The sequence below is a fragment of the Daucus carota genome, chromosome 9 (assembly GCF_001625215.2).
Source record: "Daucus carota subsp. sativus chromosome 9, DH1 v3.0, whole genome shotgun sequence".
In the NCBI taxonomy this organism is placed as follows: Eukaryota; Viridiplantae; Streptophyta; class Magnoliopsida; order Apiales; family Apiaceae; genus Daucus; species Daucus carota.
Genome location: NC_030389.2, coordinates 33,228,902 through 33,244,282, shown reverse-complemented (window position 1 = coordinate 33,244,282; position 15,381 = coordinate 33,228,902). Strand labels below are relative to the sequence as shown.

The following is a 15,381-nucleotide window of genomic DNA, read 5'->3' as shown; positions in this document are numbered from 1 at the left end:
TCTCTTCAAATAATAGTTAAATATTAATTTATCAATCTCGCATTACTATTATACCAAATTTTTATGAAATGATTATATTATTATAATATGTCTCTTTGTATTTAGTGCTCATATTTATTATCATATTTACACTTTTGTTTGTGTTTTTTAGTAGTTGATGTAGTTTTAAAATGATAAATATCATATAAATTTATTACAAGAAAAGATTTTAATTATTGTACATTTAAATTTTATTTCGAACTTCAACTAAAAATATTTATTCTTAAGCATACAAACCGCACAAACCGCACCGCATCACACCGCATTTTTGTGGTGCGGTTTACGCGGTTTTTATACTAACGTGGTGCGGTTGCGGTTTGAGTTTTCAACCAAACCGCATGCGCGGTTTGGTTCGTGGTTTTAGCGAAAAACCGCACCGCCCGCACCGCGATCACCCCTAGTAATCCTTCCTTTTTCATATATAAACCTACGTTACTAGTAGAACAACTTCGTTTTCATTCATAAAAAATTATTAGATCCAAATTGTTAGATTTACCTCAGTTTTCATATTAATTTATTTTTGTCAGACTCTCAGTTTTCATATAAAACGTTGGTCATGTGATACTACCTCCGTCCCATTTTATGTGAATGAGTTTGACTTTCACGGAGATTGAGAAAAATGTAGTAAATGTAGTTGAAAAGTAGGTAAAGTGATGGGACCTATCAATATTTAATAATAGATTTGAGATAGTGGAGAAAAGTAGTGGGTGTAATAGTGTTTATTTAATAATAAGAGAGTATAAAATATAGAGTTAGTGGGTGTAATATTGAAAAGTAGTGTTCAAAATAGTAAGTATTCTAGATTTATTCTTTTTGGGACATCCAAAAAAGAAATGGGGTCACATAAAATGGGACGGAGGGAGTATTTGTGAAGGACGTTAAACTTGCACGCCGTTAAAGACGAACAAATTTTCTAGACCCTTCTTATATATGACATTTAAAGCATAGAAATTCACTCAAAAAATTAATTGTGGTTTAATGCAGCAATTAAATTGATTTCAAATATAGATTTCAATACTCATATATTCCGTGCATGTGTTGTCAAATCTTAGCCTTACTGTATTCTCTGATAACCACACATCTCACCTAAAATTCAATTTTGAATTTCCATACTTGAGGCGAAAACACAGTTGGACAGTGCAGTAGTCAGTAGATAATTATAAATGAGGCAAAGTATATACCTCAAAACTGTCAAAAATGACAAGAAAATTGAATTATTTTTATGTATTTATTATAAAAAAAAATGAAAGAAAAAATAAAGAATTTTTAGAAAGTTTCCCAGCAGTGCTAGTTTTCAATAAATATTTATTTTGTTGTACATCGAGAACTCGAGTTAACACCTACCCAGGTAACCAATTGCCAACTGAACTGCCCTTTTCAGCAGCATGTCATGTTTCACCAAGTACAAAAAGATCTAACAAAAGGCAGCTGTCTTTACTTTTCTGAAAGTTACTATTTCAGCAAGCAACAAATGAGTTTGATAGTTTGATATATATTGCAGTATACATTCGGTGGTGTCGGCAATGGTAATTAATTAATTATAATTTAAATTTGAAGAGTCAAAATCAAATAAATTTTGATATCAATCTACACGAACAAGATTCAATATCTGGTTGAAGTTTTTATGTTACTTCCCTGCAATCTAAGATTCGAAGAGGTGAAAGACTATTAAAGTTAGGTGTACACTGATGATGCCGTTCAATTTGGTGACTCGGTGTGTTCAATTCGGTGTGGTTGAGGGTAAAAATTGAACTAATCACATGTAGCGATTTTATACTTAAATCATGATTGAGATTATGATTAATTGCAACATTTTTCAATTGTGATTATGAGTAATCGCAACTTTTGTCTTCAACAATTATAATATGCTTGGCACAGCTTAAATTTCAATTAGTCACCTAATAAAATGAACAATTATATTAATAACATTAATTATAAAATTTTAGTGGCATAATTATTTATAAATTCTTTTTTTCTAAAATTTGAAAACTATCAAGAAAAAAATTAGAAGAAGAATTACTTACTTTTAAATCAGGTAAACTTGTATTTATAATTTTCTACTGAAAATACCTTCATGTTATGTAAAATTTAATTGAATTGATTTTAGATTTCTCAATTAAATTGTATATCCTGAAATCTTTGTAAAAAATACATGAAATAAACTTTTAAATCATATTAATCAGAGCCAAACTATGTGAGATATAAATTATCAAAATTCGGTTATAAAATTTAAATATATCTCACTTAATTTAACTCAGTTTCAAAGGTCTATTTCATGTATTTTTAATAATAATTTTGAATATACAATTTATTTAATAATTTAAGAATCAATTATATTACGTTTTTACATAACACGGGGATATTATATGTGAGAGATCATAAGAGCATCTCCAACAGTGTTGGCTATAATCGTTAGCTAAATTGAACATGTAAGATATTATGTAAAATTTGTTGAAACCTGTAAGACACTGTACTTCAATGGTATTGACTATATTGGTTGGTTATAATTTAAAAATAGAATGTTATTGATATTTTAGTTTGTTAAAATAGAATATATCAATTTAATAAGGTAATAGATGATGTCTAATCATTCTACAGATTTCTTATAAATCAGGTTAAACAATTATAGCCATCCCTAGGAAATTGGTTATAATTATAGACAACAGATTCACCTGGTTGGAGTATAATTTTTTCAACAGGTTGGCTAAATTTTTTATATTTGGAATGTCAAATCATTTTTTTGATACTCTCAAGGTTTTGATGATGACACTAACAGCAAGCTAATAACATGAAACTGATATGTGTTAGCATGCTATCAAAGGTTGTTTATGCGGACTAACAGTATTTCAGGATGTTAGCATGATTATAGCTGTCAGCAAGCTTACAGGGATATTTACAAGCTATCAGCAGGCTAACAGCGTGAACAGAGAAACAATCGGATAAAGATCAAAGTCTATTTTCTTGGAGATTTAATAGGAAACGACTTTGTAAGGATTCTAATATTTGTATATATCTTATATAAATATTAGAGCTCAGTTTTATAAAGAGTTTTGTTCAAAAACGTTTTCCTAACTAATAGGAGATTTTATCTCAAAGAATCTTATCTTTAACAAACTCTTATTTAGTTTCAAACGGATTTTATTTAAATACTTTACTGAGATGATTTCAAACGTGAATTATCTTTCACTCAGTAAACTTATGTCATCCAAACGTTCATTATTCAAATCAAATTTAAACGTGAGGTGGTTACCAAGATCGTTGGAAATTTGTTGGATTATGACCGTTAGTGTGATGTATATATACTTGAGTGTGATTTCGTTTTTCAGAACAAGGAGAACACACCAAGCTTTCTGAAATACAACTCTTTACATTGCTAAATTTTTTGTTGAGCTCTAGTGCTTATATTCGTATATATATCTATATTGAGAGTTCATAGTTTCGGTTGTATTACACTTATTCATTGTATTGTTCAAAGTGTAAAGGTTTGTTGCTGTGTATCGAGCTTGTGAAACAAGGGAACTAGTTAGCTAGAAGAGTATACTTGGGAAGTATAGGTCTTGGTAGGCTTTTGGTTCGTGCTTCAGAGGTTTCAGCAGGCTGATAACAGGAACAAGGGAGAAAGGGAGTTATATTATTGAATCTTGTAATCGTTGACATTTCTTGATTAATAATATAATCTTTTACCAGTTGGTAGGGGACCAGGACGTAGACCATTAGGGTTAGGGGTCGAACCTGGCTAAAATTCTTGGTGTTGCTAGCATACTGCTTTACATTATCTGCATTGCATTTATCTTATTAGTAGGCTAACTGTTTACTCTGAAAATTAATAGCAGGCTATCATTGACAGATTAATTATTCGGTAACTTATAAAAATCGGGTATATTAGCCATAACACCTATTCCCCCCCCCCTCTAGGTGTGTAATTTCATTTTTTAGCCAAAGAGTTTGTATGGTTGGAATACCAAATCAATTTTATATTTTTATAATTACTTAGAGCATCTCCAACCCTACAAACTCCTTAGCTAAAAAAATGAGGATTTAGCAGATGAGGAAATCCTCATAAGGAAATCCTCATTTCTAGTTTGTACGTTACCAGATCAGTTAGAAGTCAAAAACATAATCTATGCAAGATACGTTTTATATAAAAATGAATAATTATAAAAAAAATAATCATCCCTTTACCCTGAGAAAGTAATTATATAAAGCAAATCTAATTAAATGAAATAAATATACAAGACGAATCTGTGCATGAAATGAAATTTATTAAACATTTCCCTTTTAATATAAATATTTCACTAAATACAATACTTCTATCCGAGTTTATCATGAATATCGATGTCAACCCAACACAGGGACGAAGCCAGCAAACATTCATAAGGGGGGCCAAAAAATTTCTTCGACACACTAAAATTTTTCGTCAATGCAGTAAAATATTCAATATAAAATAAATACAAAAATACTAGATAAAAAAATTATAGTAAAACTTTGCGTTCTTATAAATCAAGATATCAAATATATAATTGTGTCAACTAAATTTAGCTATTTATCTTTAAATATATATAAGTATTAAATGATCGGAAAACTCATCATAATAACTCTAAGTTATACAGTAATCTTTAATTAGCAATTAATACACATTAAATGAAATTATATTATGAATAGAAGCAAGTAAAATTTTAACAATACCTCAAAAACTACATATTATGCCTATTAACCTTACAAAAACAATATTATGCTTATTTAGAAGATGACAAGTTACAGTTTAAACAAGTAAAAATGTTACTTGGATGATGAAATTTGAATTGACGATGAGTAAAATCAATATTAATATTAATATCAATTTTAATTAAAAAACTGATAATACACAAGGACTAACTCTATTTTACAATAATGAGAAGTGGGGTATAAGTTTCTCAGACCTTCACCAAAGATTCTTATTTTTTTAAAAGAACCATATTGACATTTAACTTTATCACATATTACATTCTACATTTTTTTTAAAAATATTATAATTGTATGTATATTCATATTTTTGTTTATTTTTATTTTTAAATTTGGTCTAATACATGAATTAGGGAAATCTAAGAATTAAAACTTTATTTTACAATATTAAATATTTTTTAGGAGCGAACAAATATTTTTTTAAAGGAGCCAAATTTTTATATATATATATATATATATATATAAATATATAGATAAAATATAATTTTTTCAAAATTGTTTTACACAAATTATAACAAACTTTAGGGGGGCCATGGCCCCCTGACCCAACACGACATCATTATAAATATATTTCAAATTTTAGTTTATTATTATTCAATATATGAAATGATAAGAAAAATAGGAACATGGATGAGCATTCGCCATTCAGGGATGAGCTTCTATACCACCCTGACCGGCTGACCCGATTTGATTCCCGTCCTGTTTGAGGGGAAATCGGAATTTTCTGAACATGAGATATGGCTGAAGGAAAATTATTAAGAAAATGGGGGATAGAGACATAGAGAAGGATTCGAAATTTTTTTTTTCCCAGTCTCGACACGGCGACACGTCCTGAAATTTCCTATATTATATTATATTATATACTTATATATAATAAGCGTAAGGGAGATAATTTGGTCGCATGGTCCTCTGGTCCAAAAGTTTATCATCCGTTGGATCTTATATTGAACAAATAAGCATGTTAGATTGGAAAATTAACTTCTGTTCTACAAGGCAACTGATATCACCTTGCATATTTATAATTCTTTTTCTGAATCCAAAACAAATTCTGTCTTTCACGTGTATATGATTTTTTTAATCCCAAATAAATATTTCCTCCCAGTTTTATTTGTAGAATCATATAAATCTCACCGTCATAATTTTTTTTATAATATATTTTAAAATTAATAAGCCGGATTTATGTGATTAGCAAATACAAAAACTTTTTCTTAATCCAAAATAGATTCTACCTTCTTATTGCATGTTTATGATTCATTTTCTTAATTCAAAAACAAATTATGTTTAATTTTAATTTAGAACCGTATAAATTTTTTGAAAAATATTTAAATCAAATTATATATTTTTTTATTTTTTTTAACCTAGGAACCCGCAACCGCTACCCTTCGGATCACGCAATAGCGTTAATCCACCCTTTGGGAGTCAAACCTGTGACCAAGAGGATACATGTCCTCTCTTTAACAAGCTAAACCAACCCTTGCGGGCTATTTAAATCACACTGTAATAATTCTAATATAAAATACATTTATAAATATAATCTAATAAGAGTTGGCAATAACGTATTCCACTCAAAATATATTAAAATTTGATAGAAAGAATTTAATACTTTGGCAGGTACATACGAGAAAAGGAATGGTTTCATTACAATAGTTTATTTGAAGCCATTAATGGCTGTGATGATGTATTTACCACAGTTCTAACTTACAAACAAATTATAATTTCGAATTTTATTTTATTATTTATAAATTAAATTTCTTCACACCATTTAAAATATATTTAAGCAATTTATAAATAATTAAAAAGCTCCCATGCCTTGCACGGGCTATAAGCTAGTAAATATTAATATTATGTAATTTTAAAATGACTATACTTGTAGATAACTAGATATTCCTAAATTACTAGGTCATAACCCGTGCAATGCACAGGCGGTTATAATATTTGTTATTTTATTGTATGTATATTAAATTTAATTTTTTATTTTAAAAATAAAATTATGATAGAATAATATGGTTAAATAAATTTTTTATCTAACAGTCGAATAAATTTTTAACAATTGAGCCCGTCAAATAGCTAACTAAAACTTAGATCGAACATATATATTTTAATGAGAATCTTAAAATATATTTTTTTGACATGTTACAGTTTAAGGATACCTATAGACCTGGATATAAACCAATCAATCAACCTTTTAATTTTCGTTATTAATAAATAATAATATAATATAGAACATATTATAAGTTAAAAAGACGTGTATACCCAAATACCGATCCATCATACTAACCTAATTTTTAATGTTTTGGTTTAAAAATTAATAAAAATATATTATAATATTTTATTATTTAAAGACGTTCATGGGTCGATTACTAACCGGCTCACCAAACTCGAGTAACCGGCCGAACAATTGACCAACTGAATTTTTCATGTTTCGGCTTTAATAGTATAATAATATATAGTATAATATAGATTTATAATATTACTTTTTAAATGAGACCATTAAAGTATTATAAAATAATATTAACGTAGCCCGTGTTAATAATAGAAACTCGGTTTTTTAGTTAGAAAATCTAAAAACGACAATGTGTTTTAGTTAAAAAGGTAATTACTATGTTGCTCGATGTTATTTTGAAAGATTAAATTTTTTATCTAAAAAATATAAAAAAAGATGATATATTTGAATTAAAAAAATAACTGGTTATATAGATAGGCCCGTATTTTGGCCCACGTACTGACCGACCAAACTTTTAATGTTTCGGCTTTAATAGTATAGTATAGAAGGGGTTAATTATCAAGTTGGTCATTGAAGTGAGCTTAATGTATCAAGTTGGTCACTGAACTCAAAACGGTATCAAGATGGTCACTGAAGTGGCCATAAATATCAAACAAATACTTTGAAATATGAGTTCAAGTAGTAAAAATATTATTTATAAAGTTTTACACATTATTTTTTAATGTTACCACAACCAACTAAAAGGTTATGACTTCTAATATTAAAATAATATATTTATATTTTATCAAGTTTATTTATTATTCATATTTTATTATATAGTTATTTTCTTTGTTTTAATTAAAAATAAATAATAAATAAACTTGATAAAATCTAAATATATTATCATAAATATTAGAAATCATAACCTTTTACTTGGTTTTGGTAACATTCGAAAATAATGTGTAAAACTTTATAAATAATATTTTTACTATTTGAACTTTTATTTTAAGGTACCTGTTTGATATTTATGGCCACTTCAGTGACCATCTCGATACCGTTTTAAGTTCAGTGACCAATTTGATACATTAAGCTCACTTAAGTGACCAACTAGATAATTAACACAGTATAGAAGTATGGATACTATAGATAAATATGAGTCATCGTCATTTCTTTTATGTCAGAGTCATCGTCATTTTTTTGATCAAATAATTTTCATGTCCACGTCAGGTTACTTCCGGACACGAGATGCATCGCAGCCCCATCCGTAACCCACCGTGAAGCCCAAATGAGGATTTCCTTGTTCCCTGATAAGGATTCATTTTATTTGCTCCTGAATTCTTTATTTTAATAATTTTTATCCTAAGGAGGTTTATAATACAGTAAAATCCTATATATACACACTAGAAATGTTTTTAAAACAAAATTAGTAAATTTTAATATACATATATACAATAATACTTCAAATCGTATCAAAATATAATATACTATATGGTATGCAAATTGATGATCGAGAGTGTAGAAAAAAAATACCATAAGAGCATATTTCAAAAAGAAAAAAAACTCACTAATTGACGGGAAAAATCAAATTAAAAATTTTGAGAAATATGCAGGTTCATGTATAAGAGAGTGTGTTTAATTGCGCATGGTATTTTCTAGAAACCATTAGATTAAATTGATCTAAAGGCTAATATTTAAAATCACTTAAATAAAAATTAAATAGAAATCGGAAAAAACTCACGCTATACGATATTATCACCTCCTACATGATATTAGCTACCCCTCATATGATGTTGTCCAGGACTGAGCAGAGGCTTACCAAGATATTAGACAGGCTCGAAACGCGTCCAAGAGTTCTCACTTGCCCCACCCATACTCATTAAAGCCTATCTCAGGGTGCATCCTCATGTTCCACATGCAACTCTTTACATTCTCCTGTTCACTATTAAGTTTCTATTTAATTTCTCTCTGACGGATTACAACTAGGTATATCTCTAGGAATATGAAGGTAGAATTGAGTTCTCGATTTTAAACTTTGCTCTTTAGAAGGTAGACTTGAGTTCTCGGGTCGATTCCTATATTTATTTATGATATTTTTGGATAATTAAAAATATGAATATGTTAGAATTATTAAAAATGAAAGGTCATATGTATGCAAATCTATTACTCCCCTGTCCCATTTTAGTTGTCACATTTGGTTTTGTGCCGGTCAAATTGACTAAAATTTAACTGAAATTTATTAATATTTTATTAATTGAAAAAATAAAAAAATATGCCAGCGGAAATAACTTTTAATCTACTTTAAGATATAATTTTCAATTTTTAAAAATAATGAAAGAGTAACTTGTAATCTTTGGTCAAAAATTAGTTAATTTGACCAAAAAAAAAGGAATGTGACAACTAAAATGGGACAAAAGGAGTATTTATTACACTAAAGCCGCAGATGTTTCAGAAGAAAGAGATGTAATATAAAACTGTGTGTTTGATCATTGAAGACTACACTAATACAAATGAGAACTACTTGGTTTATAAGAACTCCTAACTATACCAAAAGACTAAACACTGTAAATATATAAAATGTTTGATAATTAAGCACACGACACACTTTTTCTTTGACAAGGTTCGAACCCTCGACATCTTGTAAAGGAAGCGAGTGATAATTGATGAAAAAAATGAGTTTTCAATCAAGGACACATAATAAAATGGGCCTGTCCATAACTCTCCATGCTGCCTTCATGCATGAGCTTGACTCTGTTATGACATGGAGAAGGGTCTGAAGGAGGCACCGGACCTCTCGGAAGCTCGCTTTGTATCGAACCGAAGAATTCCATGCTCTTCACTTTCATCGAATCTCCCTCAGGAGCCATCACTCCTAATACAATCATGCATATCACTAGAGCAGCTCTTATTTTCCTCAGCAGGCATGATCTTACAGGGATCATCATCGCAGCCTCACTTGCAGATATTTAATTTGCCGATTCGCGCATAAAATTTGAGAAATGCACTAGACAGGACTGCAGAACTTTGACATGAGTTGGTTAAGAGTGCTTCTTGCCTTTTATAGCTCTTTGCCTCTTTGAAAGTGATAGATGGTTTTCAAAATATAAATTGAGGGACAAGTAGACAATGCTTTGTATTTGGGACAATTTTTGATACATTGCTAGACATCTGATAATTTTCCTGCAGAAAAACATGTTAAAAGAGTGGGATACGTGATTAGAATTAGTTGAGCACGCCATATATAGCAGCCGATATAGAAATAGATTAATATAAAAAAGATGAAAAAGTGTTCTCACTTTGCAAGTCCTTTGTCTTACTCCGCTTGCTGATGTCTTATTTCATGGCCGACGGAGGCTGAGGAAAATATTGTGACATATTATTATTCAACCTTCGATAAAATAGTGACTTTTATATAATATTTTCATTCAATTATACGTATGAATCTGTTGGCGTTTAATATACGGGTCCTGGTCCCTGACATAGGATTGCCAAGAATCTGTTAAATAATATACAGGTTCTGAACCGTTGGATTAATATCTAGCAGTCAGGATTATAACAAAATTTTAACGCTTTTTAACCACTAGACGGAGAAAATCTCATCGACATGTTAAAATTTTATTATAATCCTGAGTGCTGAATATTCATCCAACAACCAAAAAATTATATGTTACTCAATATGTCCCTGACAATGATATGTCAGAGACGAGTACCCTTGATATATTTACTCTTAATCGGTTTCATGGAAACCTTGTACCAATTTTTCAGCTTCACTCGCACACTTAAAAATGTACTACCTTATTTATGATTTCTGAACAAACCCAAATATTACCCGCTTAAACTGAGAAAAGCGTGTCAAACTTTAAATTACACAATGGCAGATATACATACCACGTCTTATACGCACAATTTCGCCAACAATATTATAACGAGCATTATTAAAATTTATATCAAAGATGAGTTCGAAACATTATATTATTGTTGTTTTATAGTTTTCAAAGACGAATAATCTGGTTGGTTCTAGTAGTATTTGTGGTCAGCAACTCGCATAATTAAGATTATCTTCTTGATCGAGCTCGAGTTTCCACTGTCCCTTCTTCATACCGGAAGCTGTTCTATTTTTTATTTAAACGAAAGCTGTTTCTATTTTTCAATTTAAAATAAGAGAACATAATCCTGAGAAAGGAAATATGAATGTCATTTAGCCATGTAATATACACACTTACAATAGATTGATTAAGGGGACACTTGGATTGTGGATGAGAACGTCGAGATTGGGAATGAGCGTATGAGAATGCACGTTACGAGAATGGATATCTCATGGACGGTGAAAAGAATGATTACCTATCAAAATAAAACTTACTCCCTCCTTCCCATTTTAATAGTCCACTTTGCAAAGAAAAAATTTCCCATATTATTTGTCCTACTTCTTTGTCCAATACAATTTTATACAAGTTTCAATGTTAACATTTATTAGCATGTACAATTTTCATGATTTACAATGCAAACTATGTTGACTTTTAACAAAATGAATGAAAATTTAGTAGTGTTTTTGTATAATTAATGCATAACAATGATAACAACATATCATATTTAATTTTTCTTAATATGTGTGATTTGAGCAAAGTGGACAATTAAAATGGGAAGGAGGGAGTATGAGATTCTCATATCATACAATAAATTTACTAATTTATATATCAATACTTGCATATGAGATTTCGATTTTCATTAAATAAGCGCATTAATTATAATCCGTTACTCACCAAAATTTGTAGACACATGCTTACATTTTTGGAGACATGTTCTTAAAATTTAAGCTATAAATAGCTTCTAGCCGATATACAATTTTCAGAATTTAAGTTTTTAATAGCTTTTAACCGATATACAATTTTCATTTTCAGATTCAGAGATTAACAAGCGAGCAGCAGTACAGATTTATACTATAGCACTACATGAATCAAGGACGGATTTAGAAAATAAGTTTCACATGGACTAGTTTTAAAATTTTTATCTTTGACTTTATTCCAGTATAGTAGCAATAAATACTTATCTAACAACCATGACGATGAAAATAAAACAAACAAACTTATGCGATTGGACATTTCTTTGGTATAGAAGAGCAAACAAACTTTTGAAAAGGGATTGAGGCAGGAACTTTTGTATCATGTAGTCTTGATATTTTTGAAACACCACCTGATTCGACTAACATGTTTAGATCTAGATACTCTTTGACATGTATCCGGTTCAATTTCGACGTTCGAATATATTCAACCCTTATCATTTACAAAGAAAGAAAAAAAAAATCTCACCTTATCATCTACAAAGAATGAAATAGGATATTTCCAGACGCAAGATATTTCTAATGTAACTAAAACTTTGAGGATAAGTGTTGACAGAAAAAGAAAACTTGAGGATAAGCACTATGCGCAAGAGAATCATTTTATTAAAAATATTCCATATAGCAAATGGGAAAGATCAATAACAATCAGGTTTTGAAATAAGTGTCGATTTTGATTTTCTTTATAAAAGCTCAAAGACTGACTATTGTCATTTATTCATGATGAGTGAGTTCCGTTAGTGAGAATCGAAAACTCAATCCACTTCGAAGTAAATGACTCTTTACGGAATGTTGGGACACTCTTCATTCCTATTCCAATTTCCACCCCATCTATTAAATTTGTTTTCAATCGAAACTTTTATCTTTAAAGGATTATGATGGAACTTTACTCTATTGTTTGATCAGCTTGTGACAAGGAAATGTAAATGAAGAAAGTAAGAAAGCGTTCACATGATGTGTTTTCATAATTTACATTCGCTGATAATCCCCTAAAGCTAGCTAAAAGTCAATACATATCCCAGATTCAAGTTGATTAACTAATGCCCCTCACTTTCCTCCACGATTTGTTACAATAATAAAGCTAGTGCATTTTCTTGATTCTGAGAACTCTGCCGAAAGTTGGAGAGATAGAATTGACTGTCTAGAATACGATTCCTCCAGCTTTCATTTTATATCAAGCCACTGCCACTTGAGTCTCTCCCTCGTTGATGGCCATGAATCCAACTCTCCTCTGTAAATATAAACTACCAAACTTAGAATTTATATAGACGTGAAAAAAGTTAAACATCTTACAAAATGTTTTTGCATGCGAGGACCATTCGGAATCAATAAACATTCGACAACTAACTAAAAATGATTATAAATATACCCGTAATATTAGAAAATATTACTTGACGAGAGGCCAACAATAAAGTCAATGAGAAAATGGAAGATGCACAAAAGGGAGAAAAGGGTCAAACATGATGGTTATGATGCAGGACAAGAGGTACTTTAATTAACGCAACTAGACCTTGCTGCCAACATGCCACAAAATTAAAGCCGATTTTATCCAAAAAATTTAAAAATAATAACAATTCACTTAATAATCACAAAATGAAGCAAGTTGAGTACCTCACGCGCCTTCACTGCCCCACTAATCCTTCCTAGACCACCCTCATTCCACCGCACTTCTCGACGAGCCCCCGACGAACCATGTTCCTGAACCTCCTTCCCCTCCACTACACTTGCACTAATCCTCTTATACAATTCCATAATCTTCTCCGCAGCCTCAGCTTCACTCTTACTCTCCCTCATCAACTTCTCCACCTCTGCCTTCGGCAACTTAATCTTAATCTTCAACATTTTCGAATCATTTTCGACACTTTCTTTCGAAACCTCCTCAACCATACTGCTCTTGGGCTTCAACAACGAAAGATCCGAGACCGAGCGCCTCGCCAGCATTAAGCTATCCAGCCTCTCTTTAGCACTCATGTTGATCCCTGACCTAATCTTTCTAGGCGCTTTTTCTTCCGGAAACTTCGGTAGCTCTACAAGAAAATAAAGCCTTCTAGGCTTAAGTTCTTGATAAATACCTAACGGCTTTGCTCGAATGCCGAAATGCTTAACCGCCTCCGATTCTAACAAAACGAAGCCTGGATAGTCTTTCGTTACTTCTCCGGCTTGAATCGGAGTTTTTAACTTGATTGTTTCTCCGTTGATCTTCATCACCTTTGTTGTCTTCTTCCCTCCCAAGGTGTTACCCATAACTCTCGTTAACTGACCAGTTCTGCTAAAATCTCGAGGATGGATAAATTTTCTTTGCTTTCCTTTTAGTGTGTAGGAAATGAATGAAGTAAAAAGGGGATATAAATAAACATTTATAGAGATGGTTACATGGGTACGTAAATTGATGATGTTGATGCGAGTAGATAGGTCAAATAAGGAGTGCATGCGGTTGAATAAATCTAGTGTTTTAAGAAAAGTGCTTGAACGTTTCTTTCCCCTAATTTTAACAAAATTTTGAGGTTTCTTGTTTTTTATATAAAAAATAATAGAGCCGTAAAGTTGTGAGTTGTGAGGTTACTGCGTGCTTGTTTCTTTTGATATTTGACATGTGTTTTCAATTTCTAATATTGCTAAAAAAATTATTGCGATTTAGTTTTGGATTTTTAGTTTATCTGATTTATTAGAAAGTGTATATGAACTGAGTTTCAATAATTGTAGTAGAATTTTGTGAGTTTAGTTGTCAAATTTATACCAAGGCAAATATCAGCTCTCAGGCCAGGACCATGTACAGAACCTGCCCTTGAAGATTGAGATTCTAAATGTGAAGGTCTAAAAGGTGGAACTCCTTTTAATTATTATGAAGAATTTATTTATATTCAAATCATGGGCTCATGGTATTCATATTATTTTTATATACAATAAATGAGGAAAAGATATATATATTTATATATACAGTAAATCAGTAAAAGATACATATATTTATTCAAATCATGGCATTCATAAATGATTAATACATGGATTCAAAAATAAATGGACGCAAGGGTATCATCAATATGTTCCTACAAATTTAAGAAAAGTAATATAGCATCGTTTAATTTATGAAGAGAAATAATAGAAAAATACAAAAAAACTACTCAAATTCAGATAAAATTTTAACTAATATTCCATCTATTTCAAATTAACTATGATGTTATACCAATTCTCTGGTCAAATTGATTGAATGTTACCTGAAAATTGCATATAATTAAAAATTAATTATTTACAAAATTAACTTTTCCGATTTCTAGAATTACATAAAAATAAATAATAAAATTGAGTATAGTCTACTCCAGAAGAATAATACTCCCTCCGTCCCTTTTTACATGTCCCTTTTGAAAATTTTTTTTGTCCCAAATTACTTGTCCACTTCTCTTTTCAAAGCAACTTTTTGTATGTTTTTTCAAAATGTAACAACTTCCAATGTTTGACTAGCATATACTCCCTCCTTCCCATTTTAATTGTCCACTTTGCATAAATCACACAAATTAAGAAGTATTAAATGTATTATGTTGTTATCATTGCCATGCATTAAGAAGTACTAAGTTTTCATTCATTTTGATTA

General features: G+C 30.2%; 1 protein-coding gene across 1 annotated transcript; it reads right to left on the bottom strand.

Annotated features, from left to right (window-relative positions):
- Positions 1 to 12,718: 12,718 nt before the first annotated feature.
- On the bottom strand, positions 12,719 to 14,133 carry LOC108200599 (uncharacterized protein At1g66480). The gene is made up of 2 exons (XM_017368813.2): positions 13,407 to 14,133; positions 12,719 to 13,026 (listed from the first exon to the last, which is right to left on the bottom strand). The coding sequence occupies exons 1-2, from the start codon at positions 14,037 to 14,039 to the stop codon at positions 12,970 to 12,972; spliced, it is 690 nt and encodes a 229-aa protein (XP_017224302.1). The 5' UTR covers positions 14,040 to 14,133; the 3' UTR covers positions 12,719 to 12,969.
- Between the last annotated feature and the right edge of the window lie 1,248 nt (positions 14,134 to 15,381).

Bases quoted from the DNA above. Each gene is read 5' to 3' on its own strand.
- LOC108200599 (XM_017368813.2), bottom strand. From the start codon at position 14,039: ATGGGTAACACCTTGGGAGGGAAGAAGACAACAAAGGTGATGAAGATC. The intron at 13,027-13,406 runs GTACTCAACTTG...TTATATTTACAG, and splicing joins GGGCAGTGAAGGCGCGTGAG to AGGAGAGTTGGATTCATGGC.